Here is a 22,490-nt window from a genome sequence, read left to right on the forward strand (position 1 = left end):
TCACCCACATCACAGTTCTAATTGCACTCAGCCACACACCTGTCCCAAAAGTGTTGCATTTGTGCTCTAAGAGTCATCACAGCTATACTAAACTCACCCACAAGTGGCTGTAAAACACAGGCAATATGGTTTGTCCAATTTCCAGAGAGAACTGAAGCTAAGTGTGTGTGTCCACTATACAATTTCAAATAACTTGATGTTTTTGTTAGTGATTGTCACGTAGGGCAACGCCCCCTCTCGTAGCTGTCACTCTGGGTTCCCTCATGTCCGTGTTCCCTGCCTGTTTGTCCCGCCCTGCTCGTTTGTCGCGTTTATTCCTTGTTTGTTGCCATGCCCCAGTGTCATTGCCATCACCTGTCCCTCGTTAAATGTCATTGTATAAAAGTCCCAGTATCCCCCCTGTCTAGTATCCATGGTTTTGTTTGTCTACCAGTCGGCCTATGCTTTGTTCATTCTGTATCGTGTTCCTGTTACCCATGCTTTCGTGGTTCTCCGTTCATGCCAGTCATCCTGTTGTTCGTGAGTACTCCCCGTTTGCTGCCCAGTGTTATCTGTTTGTTTTAGTTATTCTACGTTTTACCCGTGTTTTGTTTTCCTAGTCCTGAGTTATGTCAAGTCGTGTTTCGTGTTCGGATTGCCCCTACGTTATGACCCCTGCCTGTTCTTTCGACTCCGGTTTTGGTATTCCCTGTATTAAATCTCGCTCATCTCTGCATTTGTGTCCGTCTCCTCGCTCCGTTGCTTCTGCAACGTTACAGTGATGGGCAAATGAAGCCTCATGAAGCAATGAAGCTTTCCAACTCTTTGCTTTGCAAAAAGGTTCATTACTCGAGGCTTCATTAATCACTCACTAGTGACATCTGCTGGTGAAACTGTAACAGCATTGTAATTATTTGGATCAGTGTTTCTCAACCTTTTTTCAGTTGTGGCACCCTTTATATGCATGCAAAATTTTAAGGCACCCCAGTTTACAATGCGTTAAAAACAGTTTTGTTGGGGGGGGGGGGGGGTGTGAACATAAAATGGACACAGATTAAGTATTATATCGCAATCTATCGATCGCGGGTGGTTGGCGCCAGAGCGAACTAGTAACTCATTGAATCATATATCTGGATCAAATAAATAAACAAGATTTTTTTTTCGGATGTGAGATATCGGAAGTGTGGCGTGAGAGCGTGTGAAAACAGTCAAATGCGTGTGTCTCACGCTCAATGCGTGAGTTGGCAACCCTGAAAACATACTCTCTGCAACCATCTCCCGGCAACATAACACAAAAATTGATTATTATTGAATTGATTATTAAGACAAAGAGCAGATCAATGTGACTTACAGTCAGTGGGAAACCTGCGTAATCACGTGCTGACCTTGGTAAGGGTCATATGCAGGTCATATGCACGCTTTGAGCATGAAACTCACGCATATTTAACGATTTCACACGCTCTCACACCACACATGGAATTTCTCACGCTTGAATATTATTATTATTAATTTATTTTTTAAATAATCTAATCGCCGCACAGCGCAGCATATTCAGCCAATCCATCGGTTGTATATTATAACAGGTTGAACCAATCAGAATATAGATCGTGCTGTTTCTTGGTAGACTTTAGCCACCCCGCTCCCCAACCACACACACACACACACACACACACAGCCGCTACACTAACCATTGCGACATATTCCAATCCCCCCCGCCTGAAAAAAAGCTCACGCCCACCAAACTTGAGAGATCTGGTCATATGAAAAATTTTAATGATTTTTAAAGCGTATAATAACTTCAATTTTTAAAACTATAGTTTTTTATTTCACATCAGAATATTTTGACGGCACCCCCGATGAAGACAGACGGCACCCCGGTTGAGAAACGCTGATTTGGATCATACTTTCAAAAATTTGTAAATGCAATATTGTCACAAAGTTTCCATCAAACTCATGTTTAGTAACAGGAGAGTTATTAAATTGATTATTAAAATGATTTGTAGCCAATTTATTCCTTGACCATCAGTGGTTGTGTTGGGTTTTTTTGTATGTCATGGACTTATTTGACAATGAAGATATGTTGTACTGGAGCCGATTGTAGTCTACCTCAAATGCTACCTCTAACTTCACCTGGAGGTGAGAGTCTGAATTACCATATGGCATTAACGCTGGGACTGAAAGGATCTGGTCCATTACCACATGGTAGTGAAAATCCATTGAGAATGAACTCATTGGGTGTAGAAGGTTTTTGATATGAAAAATGACCAAATTCTTCATTTCTCTTGACATGTGAAACATTTAATCATGGAAGCAGGAAGAGTTGCTATGGAGACTTGCGCATCCCTGCATTTTGTTCTAAAAATAGGATTACATGAAGATAACTCTACTCACCTGTCCCCAACAAGCAGTGTTTGATCACATTAATAGGAGAATAACAGCTTAAAAAGTCAAATGGTACTTTTGGGAATAATTGCAAAAATATAAAAATAGTGCAGTGTCATTTCTGGATTCAAACTTTGATTTTGACAAGCTAATGAAATAGATAAATACACCATTAGAAAGGTTGAGTCTCTTGTTTATGCAACTATTAAAATCAGTATCATCATGGGAGTTATTCTTGCAGGAAGCCAAGTCTTTTTTAAATGCATGCCGCTGAAAAAGGGTGAGTGTTGTCAAGAATATGCTGAAGTCACTTGTGTTAGACGAGTACACGACCGTGAATACCTACTGTGCACTTGATGCCGACAGTACAATTATGCTCATGCTTCTCTACTGCCCTCTACTGTCAAAGTTTTATATAGCATGGTCCAATCCCAATTGAACCAGCAGAGGGCAATGTGTGAGTTATGCAGATAGCACTTTGTGAACTGTGAGACCACACCTGTTTTGACTTCATCATTTATAAGGCTTCTGGAAACATTTGCGTAGGATGTAGCTTATGTTGTATTCTCATCTGCCCTTTATCATTTTAACAGTGTGAGTCGTGGAACCTTCCATACAACTCCACACTGGCTACATTGTTAATGTAGTTTTGTGTAATGTTTAGTTTACATCTCCCAGTGCTACTGATTGAGCTTGCATCAAGTAGCAAAATATTTTATATTAAAATACATAACTAGAAAAAGCTCATTATTAAAAAGGACAACACTGGCTGGAGTGGCAACACGTTTTTTTGTAAGTCATCTTTAATGAGACAAATTAACTCTAATTAAAGGTGTGCAGTGCATGTGCCAAATAATTTAACGTGCTAATTTAATTTCTGTGAGTGCTTTACAACATTGTAGATGATTAAATGTAAATTCATATTTATATGCTTAAGCTAAACACTCTGGGTCACTGACACGAAAGTCCTGCTTCCTGTTTTACTGCCACACAGTCACAATGTTCTCATTTCGTTCCTCAGGTGTTATTAATGCAGAACTGTGTGTTCGGTGTATCAACATAGAAAGGCAGTCAGTATACCTGCATGAACTAAGTGTACAATACAAATAAAAATTACACTGTTACAGGTGAAAGATATGTATATTACCAGACAGGAGGCTTTTTTGCCTACGCTGTCATTAACACTTAAATGTTAGTGTTTTACTAGCCTATGCATCATTAAAACGTAAATGGTAATGTTTCAAGATTTGTTACAGTTTTTAAGAGTCTATACGAGTCCACAGGTTAATTTCATCACAGAGGAAAACATTGCTTCAGCATTGAGGAAATAAATTTCAACAGTCTGACAGGTGACCAGAACCCCCTGCTGATGGTGAAATTGCTTCAGTAATACTCTCAAGTATGACGGTGCTACAAACCTGCACTCACTAACCTCTTCCTTTGTTTCTTTTGGCATTTCTTTATAAGACATCTCTTATCAAGCATTTATGAATGTGTTCAAATTTTTTTATTATTGGCTATTATAAAATCAGCACCACCAAACCTATAATGTACATACATTAGATATATAATATAAAAAGGCACCAGTGACTAATAGCTTGCCAAATGGTGATCCCACTGTCATAATAGGGTTAAGCGTCAGTCAAATATGGCTTACTTAGTTTGAATGATCCAACAGATCATTTGTTTTATGACTACCATTTAACCAAAGTTATATCCTATTAGAAATTATTTGGCCTTCATTAAATATGGAAGTACTAAATTCGCATTCTACATGTTAACAAGTCACTGTTGCTTTTTTGTGTTATAATCCTAAGGTTTAATTATATCACTCTTAATTTATACCTATAGATGCATAACTGTCTGTGTAATGATATGTTTATTTAAGGGAGGTTTTGGAATACAACACCACGTGTGTTTGGTACTGTTTCTAGCCCACTGTGAAGTGACCTACTGCCTGCTATGTGGTGCCAGCCTGCTTGATCTGGAAGTAAATGTTATACTTGACAGAGACGCTCTGTTACCTAGCAACACCCCCCCCCCCCCTCCCCCGAGTATCGGTCACGTGACGATAGTTTCAAAGAAAGCAGCAGAGCTAGGGAAGAGTTGGGTTTCCCTGAGACTTTCTGCTCTTGAAAAGGTGTTTCTAAAAAAGAACAAGTATGAGCCTAGTGCTAGCTTAACACATATTATGGTGAGCTGAGCTGGTTTAAACTGTCAAACGAGCTTCTAAGAAATTCATGAGCTAAATCAATGGGCTGGTTTTGCATTCAAAAGTGTAAAATGTCACTGACAGGACATTCTGTTCAATAGTATTTGAATGTGTTTAGAAAATTAGCAAAATTGTCAAACTATTGTACGCTTTCAAATTTTGATATTACATTTGATAAAATATGGATGCGTTCCTCTTTCTGTCTGAATGACACATTGCTGTGGTTTAGGTGCCACGGGTGTGGTTTATATATATATCGTATAGACGGAAGCCTCTGGCCTGATGGTATGTTGGTAGATTTCAGAAATCTAGCATTTCTAAGTTGCTTACTTGTCCAGAGGTTATTTCTTTAGTAATGTGGCCCATACTTCAAGGCATTACCATAATGGACTGAACAAAGCTCCTGCTTGAATTACAGCCAGAATAGCTTCCACTGTAATGTGAGTGTTAACATCTCCATGCCTCAGGCCTGGGCTTAGAACTCACTGCTAAATGAATCATTTGTGGTCATTTAATTTCATTTAATATGAGTAAATCAAAAACACTTAAGAAATATGTATATGGAAGGAACAATAATGCCGTTCTTTTTTGTCCATTGTGTGTAGTCACCAAATATTTGTATTGCCATTAAATCAGCTCACGAGTACCTATCTCGTCTTTGGTAGGTTGTCATCAGGCGTGTATGTGTCAGAGAAACAGACAGGACAAATTCTTGTTTATTTTTACAGGTGCAACTGATCTCTTGGCCTCCACCTAGATTCTTCCATTATGCAACAGGTGTAATTAATGTCAATTGCTGGTTTACGGTCTATGTGTGACATCACACAGTCTCCATGAATTTATATATTAATCCATTTATCTAGTGACTTACATTTTGACTTGCTGTGCATGACCTGAGGTGATTTGACAATGCCCTCTCACTAGTGTCTGTTAAACCACTAAACCAACATTGTCATATATGAAGATCGTAGTGCTCTATTATGAGCTGTTGGTGCTGGCACTGATGTTCAGACACGCTGATAGTCTTTGTTTGGGTGACACTGATCCTGATATTTGAGATGTTCACACCTCCGTCTGGCACATGGCAGTATGTCATTGAGCATCTGTCAGATGGGCCTGCACTCAGACTGTAGATAGACGACTCTTTCCTTTCCCTCGTATTTGTGCACACACGTTTGTGGAGTCACATGCAGTTCCACGAGGGCGGGTGAACGTGCTCCTTGAACATCTCTGACCCACAGCGTATGAGTGTGCTGAGCTTCCTTAAACATAAGTAAACAAGAACAACTTTACAGACTCCTGAAACCTTCTGTTCTTATCAGTTTTGAATTGGCCTGGAATTTATTATGGTCCAGAATTCACTACAGCCCATTTGTCTAGTAGTCAGAATACTTGTAGTCAGTCAAGGTGGGTTTGGGTGTACTTAATATGGTGATTTGACAGGTAGTAATCCAGATTAATCTGGATTTTCTGTCATAAAGTAGGAACTTTAAAGTGAAAGAATAACCTGAACACGACACTTTAGCAACATCAGTATTTATTACATGAACACGCTCTCTGCATGCATACTAACACAAGCTCTCACTCTCCGTCTCACTGGAGCAGGCAGGCGTGACGCATGTCACAGGGCCGTGTTTTCGAGTGTAAGCACAGGTTCACGCACATGTTCCCACCCCAGTGATGGGTGTGAGCTAGGACAGGTGTGAGCTAGGACAGGTGTTCACGCTGCACTCCTCGTGTTTCCTCACGAGTCGCTCAGTAAAAACTTCCCCATGTAACATCCTCAGTCTTATAAGTCACTGATGACTAAAGACACAATTCAAACACTTTTTGAAACCCTGAAGTATAAAGAGTGAAACGTTGTTGTGGTGTATAGCACCCTTGTGCTCAAATGCTTATCAAATATCAAAAACATCTGTTCTGTGAAGTCTAAAACAAAAGCACAAATTCTTAATATCTTTCATGGAAAATTCATTTTTTGTATACATTGTTTGTAGCAGTCACGCGATGATAAGCAAACCCCATCTTGTCAGAGGCCAACAATGACATGCATCATCTGTATATGTGTCCCTTCACGTAGAGTTTAAGAGGATACTTTAATATCCTTGTGCAGTGGTGTTATGAACCCGATGGTGCACTGATACTTCTGTAGTGTGTAACGCCATTATTCTGAACTGAGGAATATTGGTTGGGTGATGTCATTTTGGAGTCAGGATAAGGCAGAACAGCAGGGATCCTCTTCATCACTCTTCATTGCTGAGTTTCGAGCACCTGAAAGAAAGAAGGTTTGCCACGTCTGGAGTGAGTTGGTCTCCTTTTCAGATCATACATAATCCTTCCTGTCGTAGGCGTGCGCAGCAGCGGAGCGGGGCAGTGAGTATGTCATCTGAGAGGGGTTGTACTTCTTCTCCTGGGGGGGACAGGAACAGCAGAGCAGCGAGCCCCCCAGCAAGAGGAGAGCGGCCGCGGCCCAGCTGACGTAGAGCGCCGCCCCCAGCTCCCTCCTCTGGGCATCGCTCAGCAGGGGGTTGTAGAAGTCCCTGATGATGGTGTTGGCGGTCCAGCACACGGGGATGAGCTGCATGACGCCGGACACGAGAAAGAGAATCCCGGCCAGGATGACGACCTTCGCCTTGGCCGTGTCGTCCTCGATGCAGTTGGTGCACTGCGCTCCGACAATGAAGATCAGCACGGCGATTATGATCAGCAGGATGGAGATGACCGTGAGGGCGCGGGCGGCCTGCAGGTCTTGGGACAGAGCCAGCATGGAGTCGTAGACCTTACACTGCATCTGCCCCGTGCTCTGCACCACGCAGCTCATCCACAAGCCCTCCCACATGATCTGCGCCGTCACGATGTTGTAGCCGATGAAAGCCGTGACCCTCCACATGGGAAGGGCGCATGCGATGATGGCCAGGATGCATCCCAACACACCCAGCACGATGCCTACGAGCTCCAGGCCGGCAGACATGGTCTAGGCTGCTCCCTGTCTCTCTCTGTGGGGCTGCGTTGTGTGTCGAAGTTTCTGAGCCAGCACCGTGCACCTCCTGCCTATCGGTATCCTTTATAACCACGTCAGGTAGAGGGGTGGAGTCTTCCAGAGCAGTGACCTCACACAGAGGAAGGACTGGCTCTATCTTCGCTTGTTCTTTCTCTGCTGCAATAAATGACATAAAACACTATGAATTAAGACTTGCAGCCTTTTAAGTTAATAAGAATCTATTTGCAACTGTCAGACAAAAACCAGCACAAAATGAACTCCCAGGTGCAGTCACAAACAGTGCCTGGTAGTACACTAGCTCCCCCTAACCTCTGCGTCACCTGTCAAAACATCTGATAAAACTCTTGATGAAGGACCTGAGTTAGAAACTGTATAGGATCTCGTGAGATGTTAGAGGGTGGAGTTCAAGAGAAACCTGTGGGAATTCTAATGCATACAAAAATTTCAAACAATTACACTTACATTTACTTAACTATCATTTTTTCATAAAATGTATTTTCCAGAAAAATAATGAAAATTCTTAATATTCTTTTATTTATTTTTATTCCATGGCTAGACAGTGAAAGCTGTGACTGCTGATGTTGTATAAAAGGTTGTAATTGAGACAGCAAAGAAAATATTGTCAAGGTCTGTCAGACTCAGAGAAGGGAGTAGGTATCAGGTCTGTACAATAGACCACCTCTTAGCCATTAGGTCTGTACAATAGACCAACTCCTACAGACATCCCACAATTACAAACTTGTAGCAGTTTGCACAAGCCGACTGGTATGGATGTTTGTGAATAATTAAGGTTAGTGTTGGATATACTGGAGGTGTACTGTTTTTATGACTCGGTACATCATTCTACCACATCTCCCTCTCGCTCTAATTGGTTTGAATTTTTGAAAATAGAAACTGATTGTTCAATCACTGTTATAAATTGAATGTATTGTACGTATTTCTCATTGTACATATATCAGGCTATACATATTGGTTTGAAAGTTGTGAATCTACTGACCCATCGTGGCATGAAACGTGCACATCAGTTCTGGATGGCTTCTCAGCCCATAGTTTTACACAAACTCAGAAACTGCTATGGTGAGATTGTTGAGTTGCACACTGTAATTTATATTATCTGGATTCAGTTTGTGACACGTTCTTCTTTTTTTTTTTTATCATCCTCCATACTAGTATTAAAACTGTCACCCAGATTTAGCAGTGGTTGTAATATTGGTTCTCTGTGTGTTTTACATCAGTTGACTGTGTGGTGTAATATTTCATCACATATCAGATCTAAAATCAAAAGTAATTCTCATTCTCTTCTAGTTAGAATGCACGGATTGTCCAGCTTGGACACAGTCTGCAGCCCTATGAGGGAGTCACCTCACTTCACAGAAGTTTTTTCACTCTTATTACAGTGTGCCAGAAAATTACCCTTCGAAAAATTCCTAAGATACATGAACTCATTATGAAACCCTAATCAGATCTTTGGAATCCAAAGAATAACAGTTAAAACTACAAAGTGAACTGTGACCCATGGGTGCTCTGGGGTCACAATCTTCATTAGATATGTGACGCGAGTTAGAAATAATATTTCTACACTTTTCTTCCCATTACACTTTCCTCCTGTCAAAGGCGGAAGTAGTATCTCATTGTTTCCCCTCTCCTGACGATCTGTGCAATCCGTGAGCTTTTGAGAGTTGTCTGTTTGTGGATCTAATGACTGTTTGTTCATCGTTTTATTGCCCTTGAGGTTTAACTGCAGGGCTGGGCTTTAGATATGTCCTAGAAACTCAGATAATGTGCTTCCTTGACATTCCACAGGCCAGTGTTGAAAAGCCCCATCTGGTCTCCTCCTCCTTACAGTGAAGCAGTTTCATTGTCCTGGGTCGGCTTGGGTTCAGACTAGAGTTTCAACAAAGGCAACAGTCTTGTACAGAGCGCTATCAGAGCTGTAACAGAAGGTAGACGAGCGAAGGCCCTTGTTGCTGATTTCCTGGAGGCTGTCTGAGGACAACTGCCTCCCCCTAATCCACGATTCCTGCTGTTGAGACATTAGTGGAGTTTGGTAGTATTTGTAATTTTGTAAATGCTTTGGAGAAAATGCATATTCAGATCATTTAAGACATTAAATGATCAACATCTAATCCTACAACAACCAGATATCCTTCTAACCAACATCTAAGAAGTTAGTGTTACCATGCATGTTAACCATATGATTTAGTTGAATTATTAAAGCAAAGTACTGTTATCTTTCAAAAAATACTTATGATGTCTCCTTAATATAAGTAATAGTTTACATATTAATGAATGTAATGTAATGAGTAATTTGAGTTGTGTGAGGGATAATGTAATTAAACCTATAAAAGTTTCTAAAAATGTTTATATTTTTTTAAACAGCAGTCACTTTATAAAAGTTTATTATGCTTTACAGGATATACTGGGCATACTTTAAATAAAATATTAAAAACTGAAAAAAATGAATTACACATATACAGTTTTATTTTGCCTGAGTACAATGTTTAAAAAACAGTGTGTAATGGTCAGTTATAAATAACCATTACCCCCTCCAGAAAACACAGCCAAAATCACACTCACAGTTTCTTAGTTAACAAAATCACATTTACAACTGTGACTATCCATTCTGCACAGTTAATATTTAAACCACAACCAGGACATACAAAACGTAACCGTTACACATATCTTTCAGATGTAACAAGAGAACCAAATGATGAGATGATCCGTTTCTTTTTGACACTTGAAAAAAAAAGATTTTTTGATCGCATGTTTTTTTTCCTCTTCTTTGGTCAGTGTTATCAGTCTCTCAGTCTGATCAAAGCCAGTGCAAGGTTAGATCATTACCAAATGTTCACTGTACCATAGTTCACACATAGTCTCTCCTGTCATAGCCACTGGGTGGTACAGACCGTGTGGTGGAGTAGACCATCCTGCCTGCCGGACCGTACCTTTTCTCCTCTCGCGGGGGGCAGCTGCAGCACAGAATCACTCCCCCGATCAGTAGCAGAGCGGCGGCAGCCCAGCCCAGGTAGAGGGACGCACCTATCTCCCTCTTCTGTGGCTCCGTTACGAGCGGGCTGTAGAAGGACGTGATTATCGCGTGAGCTGTCCAGGAGACGGGGATCAGCTGCATGACTGCGGCACAGATAAACGTCGCTCCAGCTGTGATCATCACCTTGGCTTTGGTCTGTTCCTCCTCTATGCAGTTAGTGCACTTGGCCCCTACGACAGACACTAAGACCCCCAGGACGCCCAGCAGGATGGAGATCACACAGAGGGCCCGGGCGGCCTGCAGGTCGGAGCTGAGCGCCAGCATGGAGTCGTAGACCTTACACTGCATCTGCCCCGTGCTCTGCACCACGCAGCTCATCCAGATGCCCTCCCAGATGATCTGCGCCGTCACGATGTTGGACCCGATGAAGGCCGTGACCCTCCACATGGGCAGGGCGCAGGATAAGATGGCAACGATCCATCCGAGAGACGCCAGTGTGACGCCCAGAATCTCCAACCCCAGAGCCACCATTCTGTTCTCCTGAAAGCACTACACTTGTAGGAAATCCACTCCAGAAATCAACCTGCACAGTTCAGTAGCTGAAGGAGATTGTTGTCAGTGGCCCGGTCCTTTATAACTGTGTCCTGTAGGGGAAGGTGGAGCCTTCCTGGTTGAGCTCTCGTGAGGATTGGTCAACCTTTTCAAAATAGCTTTTTTTTGTAGAATAGCCTTGGCACAGAAACATTTGAACAGCCTCCTCATGGTAGCGCTAACACAGAAGAAATAGTGAATTGATAACCAGGTCCAGGGGCACCTGGTTAAAAGATAACTGGGAGATTATAATTAAACCACAAAACGAAAGAAACCATGGAAGAAGTGTGTGGACCTGGGGGGTACAGGTCTGCAAATACAGACAAGAGTGTATGTGTGCTGCTGTGTCAAAGTTTATGTCAAGTAAAAACACAAATACCACACAAAGACCCTTAGTGGACCTCCATCTGTGAGTAAACTATTCATTGACACCTCTTTGTTTTCAAGGAGTTTGAGGACAAACTCTTTAGTTTCCTTAAAGAGTAATGAATTATACAGTGAAATGGAGCGATCAGTCAGTCACATGACCAAATGACCCCTGGCAGCTTTGCTAGTGTTGGGACAGATTCTGCTTTGTCCTTCAGTCTTACCCCATGGCAAACAGAACAAGGGTCTGCCCTTTCAGGACATAACTGTGCTCACACATGTGGAGAGTAAAGGAAGGTTTATGAGGCTCTTAGTCACCTAGTTTAACCATTTGCAGTCTGGCCATTGTAGTTTTGCAGCTTCAAAGAGGCATTAAGAGTCATTCTGTACAAATAAAATCTATGCTGAAACAGAAAAAATTACATAAGTACATTGTTTTTTGCACTCTGCTGTTGTCTGGAAATATAACCTTAAAAGATTATAGAACGTCAAGGCTGTCAGGTGGTCTGAATACGAGAGGTGAATCATTGACTGAGCTGCTAAACAGTCTGGCCAAAATACTGAGTGGTTTTTATGTAAGATTTTCAATCCCATTACATAAAGAAACATTTTTTCACACACCATAAGCACACAGCATAAACACATATGAGAAGTGATTCAAATAGCAGTGTAAATGAAACATGCTGTAATGTCTTATAAACACGTATGCAGTGTTGGGTAAATTAGACTGTGTCTGACACAGTCTAAACCCAAACGCGCAAAATATTAAACTTCACGTGATCTCAACAGCAAAAAATGTGACTTTTTTTGACCACCCAAACATGTTCGTTTTAAGGATGAAAACTAAAGTCTTTCCTTGATCGTTGTGCACTAGAAGACTGTGCTAGAACATTTCCATCCCCCCACCACATCACCGCATCTTCGTGTTTTGATTTAAATTATTTTTATGAAAATTGCCCCATTTTTAAGGCCAGTATTTAAATATGTACAGTGGAATGTATTTTAAATTTCATTTGTAAAACTGGTCCAATGGGAACCCTTGTTTCATTCTGGATTTCTTGGCATTTTAAGCAGCTACTTCAGCTGGTGATTTTTGGCGCATGATCCCGAGGCCTTTTAGCATTCTAAAGTACCATTTGTTTTCTTCAGTTATGATAAATTCAGTTTTGGCATGTCAGGTTCCTCAGTCTTCTGTGAAAATGCTATTTCACTATCTTTTACCTGCCATTTCCTCTTTCGCCAGTGCTCGAACATGGATTCATCTTTGAAATACATCACCTGGTGCAAACTATGGTATCCTACATCACCGAGAGACTTGTAAGACTTGAGAGTTTCACCCATCAATGAGCCTATTCAGAGCTCTGGCCGGAGAATTGTCCGCCTAGCAACAAGGCAGGTGCTTTCATCTTATGGTGGCAAGTTTCAGTTACTCTCCCCTGAAATGAAGAGAAGATGTGGAGACAGGCAGAGGAGACCAGGACAACAGCACCATTGTTCCCTGCCCACGTCCACAGTGCAGTGAGCAGGCTAATTTCAAGAGTGTAGCAGCCCTTTAAAAGCTTCGTGGATCTCAGACAATGCAAGGGCACTGTGCACTGACCACCAGTGTTGCTAGTGTAGCACCTGGGAGTTCTCAGGTTTCCAGTTGTAGCCATAGGAATGATCGTCTGCCTTGACTTTTGGGAAGGGGGAGAAAAAGTGTTCCATAAGAAATTCAGTTGCGATTGGTCTCCGATATGAACTTTATTATTTTCATACATTGTGTTTCATTGCTACCCATTCATACCCATACAAACAGATGCAGACAATTAACCCAACACTTCCAGAACATGCCTTTCAGGAAATTATTTAATGAACATAACTTGTGTTTTATGGTAAAATAAGTGACAGTGCAGGAAATGGTTTCTGTTTTACATCTACTAGGGGAGGCTGTGCAAACTTTAGGTTGTGTCCAAATCTAAATGTATTACAAAGGATACTACAACACCATATTCCCAACTCTAGGAGAAAAAAGGATAATCTATGACCACACTGAAAGATTAGGTGTATACCTGGTCCATGACAGCTGACTAAATTAATTCTACTTGATTTCTAGTCCAAAGAAATATCTTGAAATGTTTCTGTGGTGATGTCCCATTTTGGCTGTGTCTGGCCTGCACAATCCCTGCATGTCCGTGTGAACGAAGCCGTTTAAACGTAGTCCCGCCGGTCAAACCCGTTGGCAGGCATGGACTTCACTGTGGAGTATTCCGCTTGAGGTGGTGCAGGACTGCCTTGTGCTCGGGACGGACAGGAGCAGGAAAGTATGACCCCACTTAGGACCAGCAGGCAGGATGCGCCCCAGCCGAAATACAGCGAGTTCCCGAACTCACGCTTCTGGGTTTCAAGCAGCAGTGGGTCGTGGAAGTCCATCACGATGGTGCTGGCCGTCCAGCAGACGGCGACCAGCAGCAGGAGTCCGCTGGCCAAGAGCGCTCCGCCTGCCCCAAGCATGACGCGCGGCTTGTTAGCTGCGTCCGCGGTACAGTTGGTGCACTTAGCACCTGCCACAGCCAAAGCGATGCCCACCACGCCCGCGACGGCGGCCACGACGGTCAGGGCCCGAGACGCCTGCAGGTTCTGGGGCAGCGCCAGCATGGAGTCGTAGATTTGGCAGTGCATCTGTCCCGTGCTCTGCACCACACAGCTCATCCACAACCCCTCCCACACCACCTGCGTGATCACAATGTTCTGACCCACGTACGCCGCCACTCGCCACATAGGCAGACAGCAGGCCACCATCACCCCCAGCCAGCCCGCCACAGCCAGGATCATGCCCAGCACCTCCAGGCCGGCTGAAGCCATCGTCCCCCCCTCGCTCTCGTTTCTGGAGGTCTGCACACTGAGGTCCTCTTGTGTCCTAGATGCAGCCCTGGAGAACAGCCGTGGTATTGGATCTCTCTGGCTCTCTGGACGATGCTTTCTTGGGAGGGGAGAGAGAGGGAGGGAGAAAGAGAGAGAAACGGATTCTACCTTTTTTATACTGCTTAGAAGTTTGAAGGTGGAGTCAGACCATGATGGCATCATCTTTACACTGGTATAAGAGCAGAGCTTTTGTGTGTGCACTGAAATTAAGAGCACTAACCCTAACCATGGCTAGCACCTTCTGGCAAATACTGCATCAGTCAGTTAGTACTCTTATATACTAAACAGAATGAAAGAGGGCGATTGGGGCTGTTAATTGGTAGTGCTTACATGTGTTTGACAAGTAGATGCGTAGGATGCTGGATGCAGAAGTATGTTTGTCATTATTACCTTACATGGTCTTATTACTACCTTCCCTGTTGTAGGCTGGTAAAGCTAACAACAAGAGGCTAGCATCAAGGCTAAGTCTTTGGGAAATGTCTCTAGCAACTGAAATTATACTGATTAGCATTTCACCCATAGTCATCACAGAAATTATAAAGGTTGAATGTCAAGACATCTGTGGGTTATCCTGGCGTCTGATACGTGGTCTGTCATTAAGCCGAGACACAGAGGGTTTTCATGTTGAAATGGGACCCCACTCTTTCATATACGCAATTCTCCCATTAACCTTGAAAACAGCCTGCTGAGTCACGTCCTCAATAAGACGCAGAGGACAATTCCAGTCTTTGTGGAAGGAGCAAAAGGCATCATGTGATCTCGGATCACCTGTCCCCTCTGCAACGAATTAGCGTCTACATGCTGGACTTGCACGCTGAGGTTTTTGGGGGGTCAGTTCTGAGGTCTTTCTGTTATGACGGACTGGACTAAGACGAAATTGAAACCTTTTGTTCTTTTATCAGAATAACTTAAGCCCAACTACATATAATATGTCCCTATAACAAGAAAATTGTGCAAATGTGTGGTTGTAAATTAAAGTATTTGTGAGACTAATTTTAGCGTTTAGGTTTAAGTCATACTTTCTTTGGTCACACCGCACAATCAAATAATGATGATTATTGACATCATAATCATATTTTTTCATAATAAAATACCTGTAAACTTTATTCATTATTTAATTATATTATCCATTATATTATTCTGTCTATGTTAAGCTGGTGCTGGTGCAATTTTAAATCACAACAGCCGTGCTGATTGGTTAAAGAGGAGCCAATGGGGAAGATGACACCAGCAGGTAGAATATGGAAACTGCAGTGGAAAACATGGGAATGTTCCCTTCTCACAGTCGGACACAAAGATGATCTTACTCCATGATTTTAGTAACTGCTAACACATTATGATAACATTTTTTGGCAAAAATGTGTAAAAGTAGGTTTGAGTGAGTCACTCATGATGATAATGAATACTTAGAATTCTTGAGGTTATTGAAGATAAGATATTATTGGTCACATTTTTCATTTGTGAATTCTGTAGAAATCTTTGACAAACATTGACTCTATGGGCAGACTAAACAATTGAAAAACAAAGAATGGGTCAGAATTGGTCACCCTTTGAACTGTCTAAAAGTGTCTAGTTTTTCAAAAGCTTATATTACTCTAGTAAATCAGTCAAGTACAAGCCAACACTATTCTATTCCTAGCCAACATAATTTTAACCTAAACCTAAGCCTTTCTAACCCAAGTTTAAAACAATCCAGCTACTAAAACCTTCCTTAAAATCATGTTGTTACACGCAGGTTGCACAAGTTAGACACCAGGAATGTTTCAGGAAGAGGATTTATAGGCTGCAAAAGGACAGCCAGCCTTAGTGGGGCAGAAATATGCATAAAACATAAACTACTTGTTTTACAATATCTACAGTAAAGAAAAATCCATGAAACTATCTGCTATAATAATATGAGATTAAACATTTGTTGAATGTGGACATCATTCCTTCAGTGTTTAAACAAAAGCTGTAGGCCTATAACACTTCTGGAAGCACAGCAGCGGTTCAGCAGCAGGTGTTCAGGTGTTCAGGTGTACTGGGCTGGATAACAGTTCGCATGCACTGGCTTGTGTCAATCTATGTGGGTAGTTGTTTCTTAAGCGTGGGAGCAGAAACCTGCTGGGCCCGTCCTCTCAGACCGCAGTGTCAACATATTAATGAGTAACAGGTAGGAGCATGCCTCTTTACCCAGCGTTAGCCGGCGTTAGCCAGTGTTAGCCAGTGTTAGCCAGCGTTAGTCAGCATTAGCTGGAAAGGCGTGAAGAGAAAACAAGTACATGGGCAGACAGGACGCGTTCCAAACCCTCATGACCCTGAACCACTGTTGTTGAAATTCTGTAACGCTTAAATGGTAAGCACAATAAAAGTCGAAACAGTTGGATAAGATAATGAAGTAAAATTAATTTATTAAGCCAAGTATGGATCAATCCAGAGTTCTCATCTACATACACTCAAGAGCGCCTGCAAATGAGAGCTAAAACCCCTCTTCAAGCTCTCATCTCTTATACTCTAGTTCACAAGCACACAAGGTGTTCACGAGGTGAACATGAGGTGATTAAAACATATGATTGGATAAACATGACATAAATCACACATGATTTGACTCTTCTAAGGGACCATTATACAGTTTACTCTCATGGCATTGCTCTACAATTCAAATACCCAAGAGTTCCAACTAAAATGAAAATTACAATGAAAATATAATTATGAAAACTGCCAATAAAAATCTAAACTTTTACCACAGGCATGGGCGTGGTAGTGGGGGAAAAAGTGGACCTGACTACCCAGGGCCCGAGTATGGAGAGGGGCCCATTTTGCTCATGTGCCTCATTTACTGGCATTTATAGGGGCCCACTGACATTGAGAGCGTACAGGGTCCAGAATTAGCTGCTACTCCCCTGACCACAGGTACATTTTCATAATGGCATTTCTTCTGTTGTAACTGTAAAACCCCTTTGGCACGGTCTGTTTTGCTCATTAAATGAAGGCGTCTTGTGTTACACGTTAGTGACACTTAAAACCCTGACATTTGTTTTTGCCATTTGTTTTTGCTAACAAATCGTAGTAGGAATGTTGGTTCTACAATGTTGGTTTTACAGAATAGCCCATAGATACCAGTGACAGGAAATGCTAATGACAGCTCACAGACTTTACCGGATGTCTGAATATGGGCAAGTGAGAACGCACTTGTGACGTCTGGAAACAGTCTGTCATTTATCACTGACTCTAGCTCTTTTGTGGAAACATAGTAATATGTGAAGGCTACAATAATCATTTACCTAAAAGGTGTGTGCTTTGCTCAGAGTGATACATGGGCTCTTTTGTTGAGTCTTTATCAGTCGTTTCTGTGTAAGATTTGTCCCAATCTCTGCTTCAGTCTCGTTTGTGGTTAGGGTAGGTGGAGTTTGGCAGAAGTAAAGAACAATGACAAGACACATTGACATCACACACCAAAACACTTCCCACTCTCGGATGAACAAACTCGTGACAGAGTTTCAGTACACATTACAAACTAAATATTTTCAAGAGAGTCTAGAGCTGGAATCACCGGAAGCTATTGCTTATAATGACTTCTTAATAATCATGTTCTTAATAACCTTTCTTAGTAACAATTATTTATTACTAATAACCTTCCCAGTATAGCAACTAATTTTCCTGTTGTTATTTATCCCTGCGTTTAGTCAGATTTTCTATGATTTGTTGTTAGTAACCATTTGCAAGTTATCAATCACTATTTTAGTAGGCTACTATTTTTATTTATTTATTTTTTGGTCAATATTAACAATTTTACCTGATATTACTAAACATTTAACCTTTTATTAACTATTTTTTCTCTTACTCCTGTTGTCTTTGTTATTAGTAACTTTTTTCTCTGTGGTTGCTATTATTAACAGTGTCCCCAGTTTTCTTAACTTTGTTAAGAACATACGTATAGTGTGATTACTGTTAACAAGAACTGTTATCATGACATGTCCCAGCATGCTTTCTGTCACTTAACTGTTACCACAAAGTCATTTGTGTAAGTTGCTCAAAACAAACCCATCCAGTTCTGACGTCTGATTCAGAGATTATGGATGATGGCCGTTAAAGCGTGTATAGAAATCTGGGAAAGTTCAACAAGGAAAAGAAGAACAATCTATTCTCAGAGATGTTGGCACACTTTATATATATATGCCATATATGTGCCAACTCCCACTTTAAATACAATGAGGAGGAGAACAGGAGAATTTATTACAGCTTAAAATATGTTTTTAGTAAAATCGTGTTAACACTACTAAAACAAGGAATCTGATGGATACGTGTGTCAGTGCACGTCACAGTTACTCTGAAACACACAAACGTCTCTCATGACGCCTGGTTTCAGATCATCTCAGAAAAGTCTCCACAAGATGCTGATCTTCTCCAACCCATCTTTCCTCAGGTCCTTCATTGTGGAATTTCCATACCTGTGTACCTGTGCATGGAACTCTATCCTCCTACTCCAAGCCAAAGGACCTTTTAATGAGATACCTCCAAAAAAGAGGCTTTATTTCCCCTAATGGCAGGTTTGGCTTCCAAACAGAGCTCCCTTTCTTTAAGGCAGCGGTCCGAATCGTCAACTGTGCTGCTGTGAGCGCAGTGGAGCCCAGAGCTGAACTTGGGCCCTCTGGTCTCTACCACCTTCTCCTGGGTGCTTACTCTGCACCGCTTTAGACTGCAAACCTTCAAGAACTTCCAGGACAGCCTCAGTGTAGCAAAACCTTCTTCTCTACTTAAGGACAGCAAATAAAAGGTCAGCTATTTTTTATATATATACTTTAATAACGTTACCATTTACATTAAGGAAATGAATGGTAAAATCTTTTCATTTCCTGCAAATGTGAATGTTTCAGTCAAAGATTAGAGCTGTGTGATTGGTTTTCTTTTGCTCTGGGGTGAGAACACCATGTCATTAAGTCAGTAATTGTGAGCTATCAGTCTGCAATGTTGCAAAAAGAATGAAAGGGTGCACTAGTTGTGCTATGGTGGCTTTACTAGATTTACTAGATTTAGAATGATTGATTCAAATAGATTTATGCATTTGTATTTGTGTAGCAATAGATGTGGTTATAAGTGGAAACATTCCAAGATTTTTATGAGAAATCAAATCAAAATCAAATGTTCTACCTGAGACGACCTCATACCTGAATGACATCATAGTGTTACCTGTGTCTAAATGCAAAACCCTTTCACCATGCCTATTATTGGTGCAACTGATAAACATCATGAAATTTTATTTGCTATTATGGATGGATCGCTAAACATTGAGAATGTGTATATTCTTCTAGCTGTCGGTCTTGGCATTGATATCTGTAGGTTAGTAGTATTCTGGTTCAAGGGTATCTTGAATTCTGACCTATCCACTGTACTATCTAAGATGCATTCTGTGAGATGCAAAGCACCTTGTAAGTAACTCTGGGTAAGAGCGTCTGCTAAATTTCCTAAATGTAAATGCATATTTGGTTGCTTCAACGTGTACTCAGGGTGGAACTGTACAGGCTAACGTTTTAGTTAGCTCTGTGTTTTTTCCTAACTACACACGCACATGCGCACACACACACACACACACACACACACACACACACCCATTCATTGGTATTTACATTGTCATTCTGATCTTTTCAACAAACTTAACGGTTTTTGGTTGTGTATATTTTGGTTGTGTATATTTTGTCTTCCTTCTGATGTGTAATATTCATTGTTGAAAGCATTTAACTTGTTATTTGGGTTGTATTTGATACTTTTGAGGATCATTTAATTATAACACATGGCCATTCTTAAAATATCTAAATATCTGTAAAAATGTATCAAACAGAACTACGGTACTAGTACCAAGATGTGAGACACTTTTCCTTGGATTGTATATATATCAGAATTTGTTTTTTATTCTCATATCTCATGAGATTATGACTCATGTCAGGATACTTTTGACAGTTAACAAAAACCTGAAGAACAAGGAGACAGCTGGGGGTGTGAAGGAAAGGGAACTAGTCATGACAGAGTTACTCATGTGGCAGTGCGTGTGTGCCCCTCCTTATTTAAAGCATATATAAAGGGACCCGCTTTCACCAGCTTGTCATTTCTACCGCTACTCGAGACAGGCTACAAGCACTTGCAGGACTTTCAGGGCTACAGGCTCTTTCAGGACTCTCTCTTTTTGGAATAACACCGAAGCTACCACACAGGAATGGTATCTGCGGGCATACAGATGCTGGCCACGGCCCTGGCCATCATCGGATGGATCATGGTTATCGTTGTCTGCGCCCTGCCCATGTGGAGGGTCACGGCTTTCATTGGCCAGAACATCGTGACTGCGCAAATCACATGGGAGGGCATCTGGATGACCTGCGTGGTGCAGAGCACGGGGCAGATGCAGTGTAAGGTCTACGACTCCATGCTGGCGCTCAGCTCCGACCTGCAGGCCGCCCGCGCCCTCTGCATCATCTCCATCCTGCTGGGCATCGTCGGTTTGCTCCTGGCTATCGCCGGCGGCAAATGCACCAACTGTGTGGAGGACGAGTCCAGCAAGGCGAAGATCGGAATCGCGGCGGGCGTGGTCTTCATCGTCTGTGGCTTGCTGTGTCTGATTCCCGTATGCTGGACTGCCCACACCCTTATCAATAATTTCTACAACCCCACAGTGATGAGCTCCCAGAAGATGGAGTTGGGGGCTTCTCTGTACATCGGCTGGGCGGCCTCTGGACTGCTGATCCTAGGGGGAGGACTGCTGTGTGCTCACTGCCCACCCAAAGACCACTACAACGCAAAATACTCAGCAGCCAAGTCCGCAGCGCCCAAAGGTTACGTGTGAGCAGCGCCCAGAGGAGGCTTCCGCTATGGACCTGATATCGGGTGTGGCACATATTTTTCTGCATTGTGTCACAAGACATCAAAGGCAAAGCTGTAATAGAACAACTTAACATGACGGGAGACAGCGGGAGGTACAGCTCGGTGTGCTTCTCTGAGCGTTATAACACTGTAATCAAACTTTTGATACTTTCATTTCATTTTATATGTCACTTTACATGTATTGTTGAGTTGTAAGCTTCTATATCAACATTTAATTTCAACTTTTTTGGGTTTTTTAAAAATATTTTATACATTTCAGTTTTGCAGTTTTATAATTGAGACTTTGTGGGTTTGAATGAATGAATGAATTCATGTAACAAGATATTTGAGTTGTAAACAATGAATATGTTTACAGTAAAATACAACAGTGTTTTCAGTAAGTGTACACACCTGACAGGCGCAGAAGTATGTGTAAAGAGAATGCAATTTCTTACCTGTGAGAACAGCAGACCGCTTGTTCAAAAGTTAATACTTGTGCAATGTATTAAAGTTCTGTTGTCTAGTCATGAGGAAAAAGCACTTGTCCTTTAGTCAATAACTATTTCAGTAGTTTACTAATAGTTTGTCTCATGTATTATTGTGTTCTGTGTACACATCATCAAAGGAATAAATGGATGAAAATAGATTGGTAATCAGAATCAGAATCACTTTATTCACACGTAACACTTCCAGAACTGAACTTTATCTGGACATGTTTGGAAACTTTTCATCATGGACCATCACACTAAAAAGAAACACTGCTCCACTGACATAATAATAACAACACAAAATATACATTTATGTATACATATTATAATTATTATACATTATAATATACATAATATATATATTATAATAATTATACATTATTATAATGCATAAATTGCACTGGGAATGCATTTAGATGACAGCAGCAAACATAAAGCACAGTTCATACTGAGTACATTTACAATCCATGCATTTTTGGACATACCAAACCACTTTCTGAGGCTTCTGAACTCTGTGATCTGTTATGTTCACTCCTACAGGAGACTGATACCCAGTGTTCCTTCTGAACGCGGTGGTCTATAATGAACTGATTCACTCCTACAGGTGACTGATACCCAGTGTTCCTTCCAGCAACCTGCTTGTATATTACTCTTGAACTCCCAGATCCGATCATCACTACTGCCCTCTACTGTTCAAACCAAATCTCTGTTGTGTTCAAGCTAAACTGACCTTTTTTTTAAAAAAAA

General features: G+C 41.5%; 4 protein-coding genes across 4 annotated transcripts; 1 reads left to right on the forward strand and 3 right to left on the reverse strand.

Annotated features, from left to right (window-relative positions):
* Positions 1 to 6,093: 6,093 nt before the first annotated feature.
* LOC143482861 (claudin-3-like) lies at positions 6,094 to 7,717 on the reverse strand. The gene has a single exon (XM_076981429.1). It carries the CDS (start codon positions 7,542 to 7,544, stop codon positions 6,897 to 6,899), a length of 648 nt encoding a protein of 215 aa, XP_076837544.1. The 5' UTR covers positions 7,545 to 7,717; the 3' UTR covers positions 6,094 to 6,896.
* A 2,239-nt stretch (positions 7,718 to 9,956) lies between these two features.
* Positions 9,957 to 11,178, reverse strand: LOC143482860 (claudin-4-like). Its single transcript, XM_076981428.1, has one exon. The coding sequence runs from the start codon at positions 11,092 to 11,094 to the stop codon at positions 10,438 to 10,440; it is 657 nt and encodes a 218-aa protein (XP_076837543.1). The 5' UTR covers positions 11,095 to 11,178; the 3' UTR covers positions 9,957 to 10,437.
* A 2,282-nt stretch (positions 11,179 to 13,460) lies between these two features.
* LOC143482792 (claudin-9) lies at positions 13,461 to 14,505 on the reverse strand. The gene has a single exon (XM_076981318.1). The coding sequence runs from the start codon at positions 14,362 to 14,364 to the stop codon at positions 13,711 to 13,713; it is 654 nt and encodes a 217-aa protein (XP_076837433.1). The 5' UTR covers positions 14,365 to 14,505; the 3' UTR covers positions 13,461 to 13,710.
* A 5,991-nt stretch (positions 14,506 to 20,496) lies between these two features.
* LOC143482835 (claudin-4-like) lies at positions 20,497 to 21,908 on the forward strand. Its single transcript, XM_076981388.1, has one exon. The coding sequence runs from the start codon at positions 20,615 to 20,617 to the stop codon at positions 21,236 to 21,238; it is 624 nt and encodes a 207-aa protein (XP_076837503.1). The 5' UTR covers positions 20,497 to 20,614; the 3' UTR covers positions 21,239 to 21,908.
* Positions 21,909 to 22,490: the final 582 nt, after the last annotated feature.

Source organism: Brachyhypopomus gauderio, chromosome 19 (genome assembly GCF_052324685.1).
Source record: "Brachyhypopomus gauderio isolate BG-103 chromosome 19, BGAUD_0.2, whole genome shotgun sequence".
NCBI classification, from domain to species: Eukaryota; Metazoa; Chordata; class Actinopteri; order Gymnotiformes; family Hypopomidae; genus Brachyhypopomus; species Brachyhypopomus gauderio.

Bases quoted from the DNA above. Each gene is read 5' to 3' on its own strand.
- LOC143482861 (XM_076981429.1), bottom strand. From the start codon at position 7,544: ATGTCTGCCGGCCTGGAGCTCGTAGGCATCGTGCTGGGTGTGTTGGGA.
- LOC143482835 (XM_076981388.1), top strand. From the start codon at position 20,615: ATGGTATCTGCGGGCATACAGATGCTGGCCACGGCCCTGGCCATCATC.
- LOC143482792 (XM_076981318.1), bottom strand. From the start codon at position 14,364: ATGGCTTCAGCCGGCCTGGAGGTGCTGGGCATGATCCTGGCTGTGGCG.
- LOC143482860 (XM_076981428.1), bottom strand. From the start codon at position 11,094: ATGGTGGCTCTGGGGTTGGAGATTCTGGGCGTCACACTGGCGTCTCTC.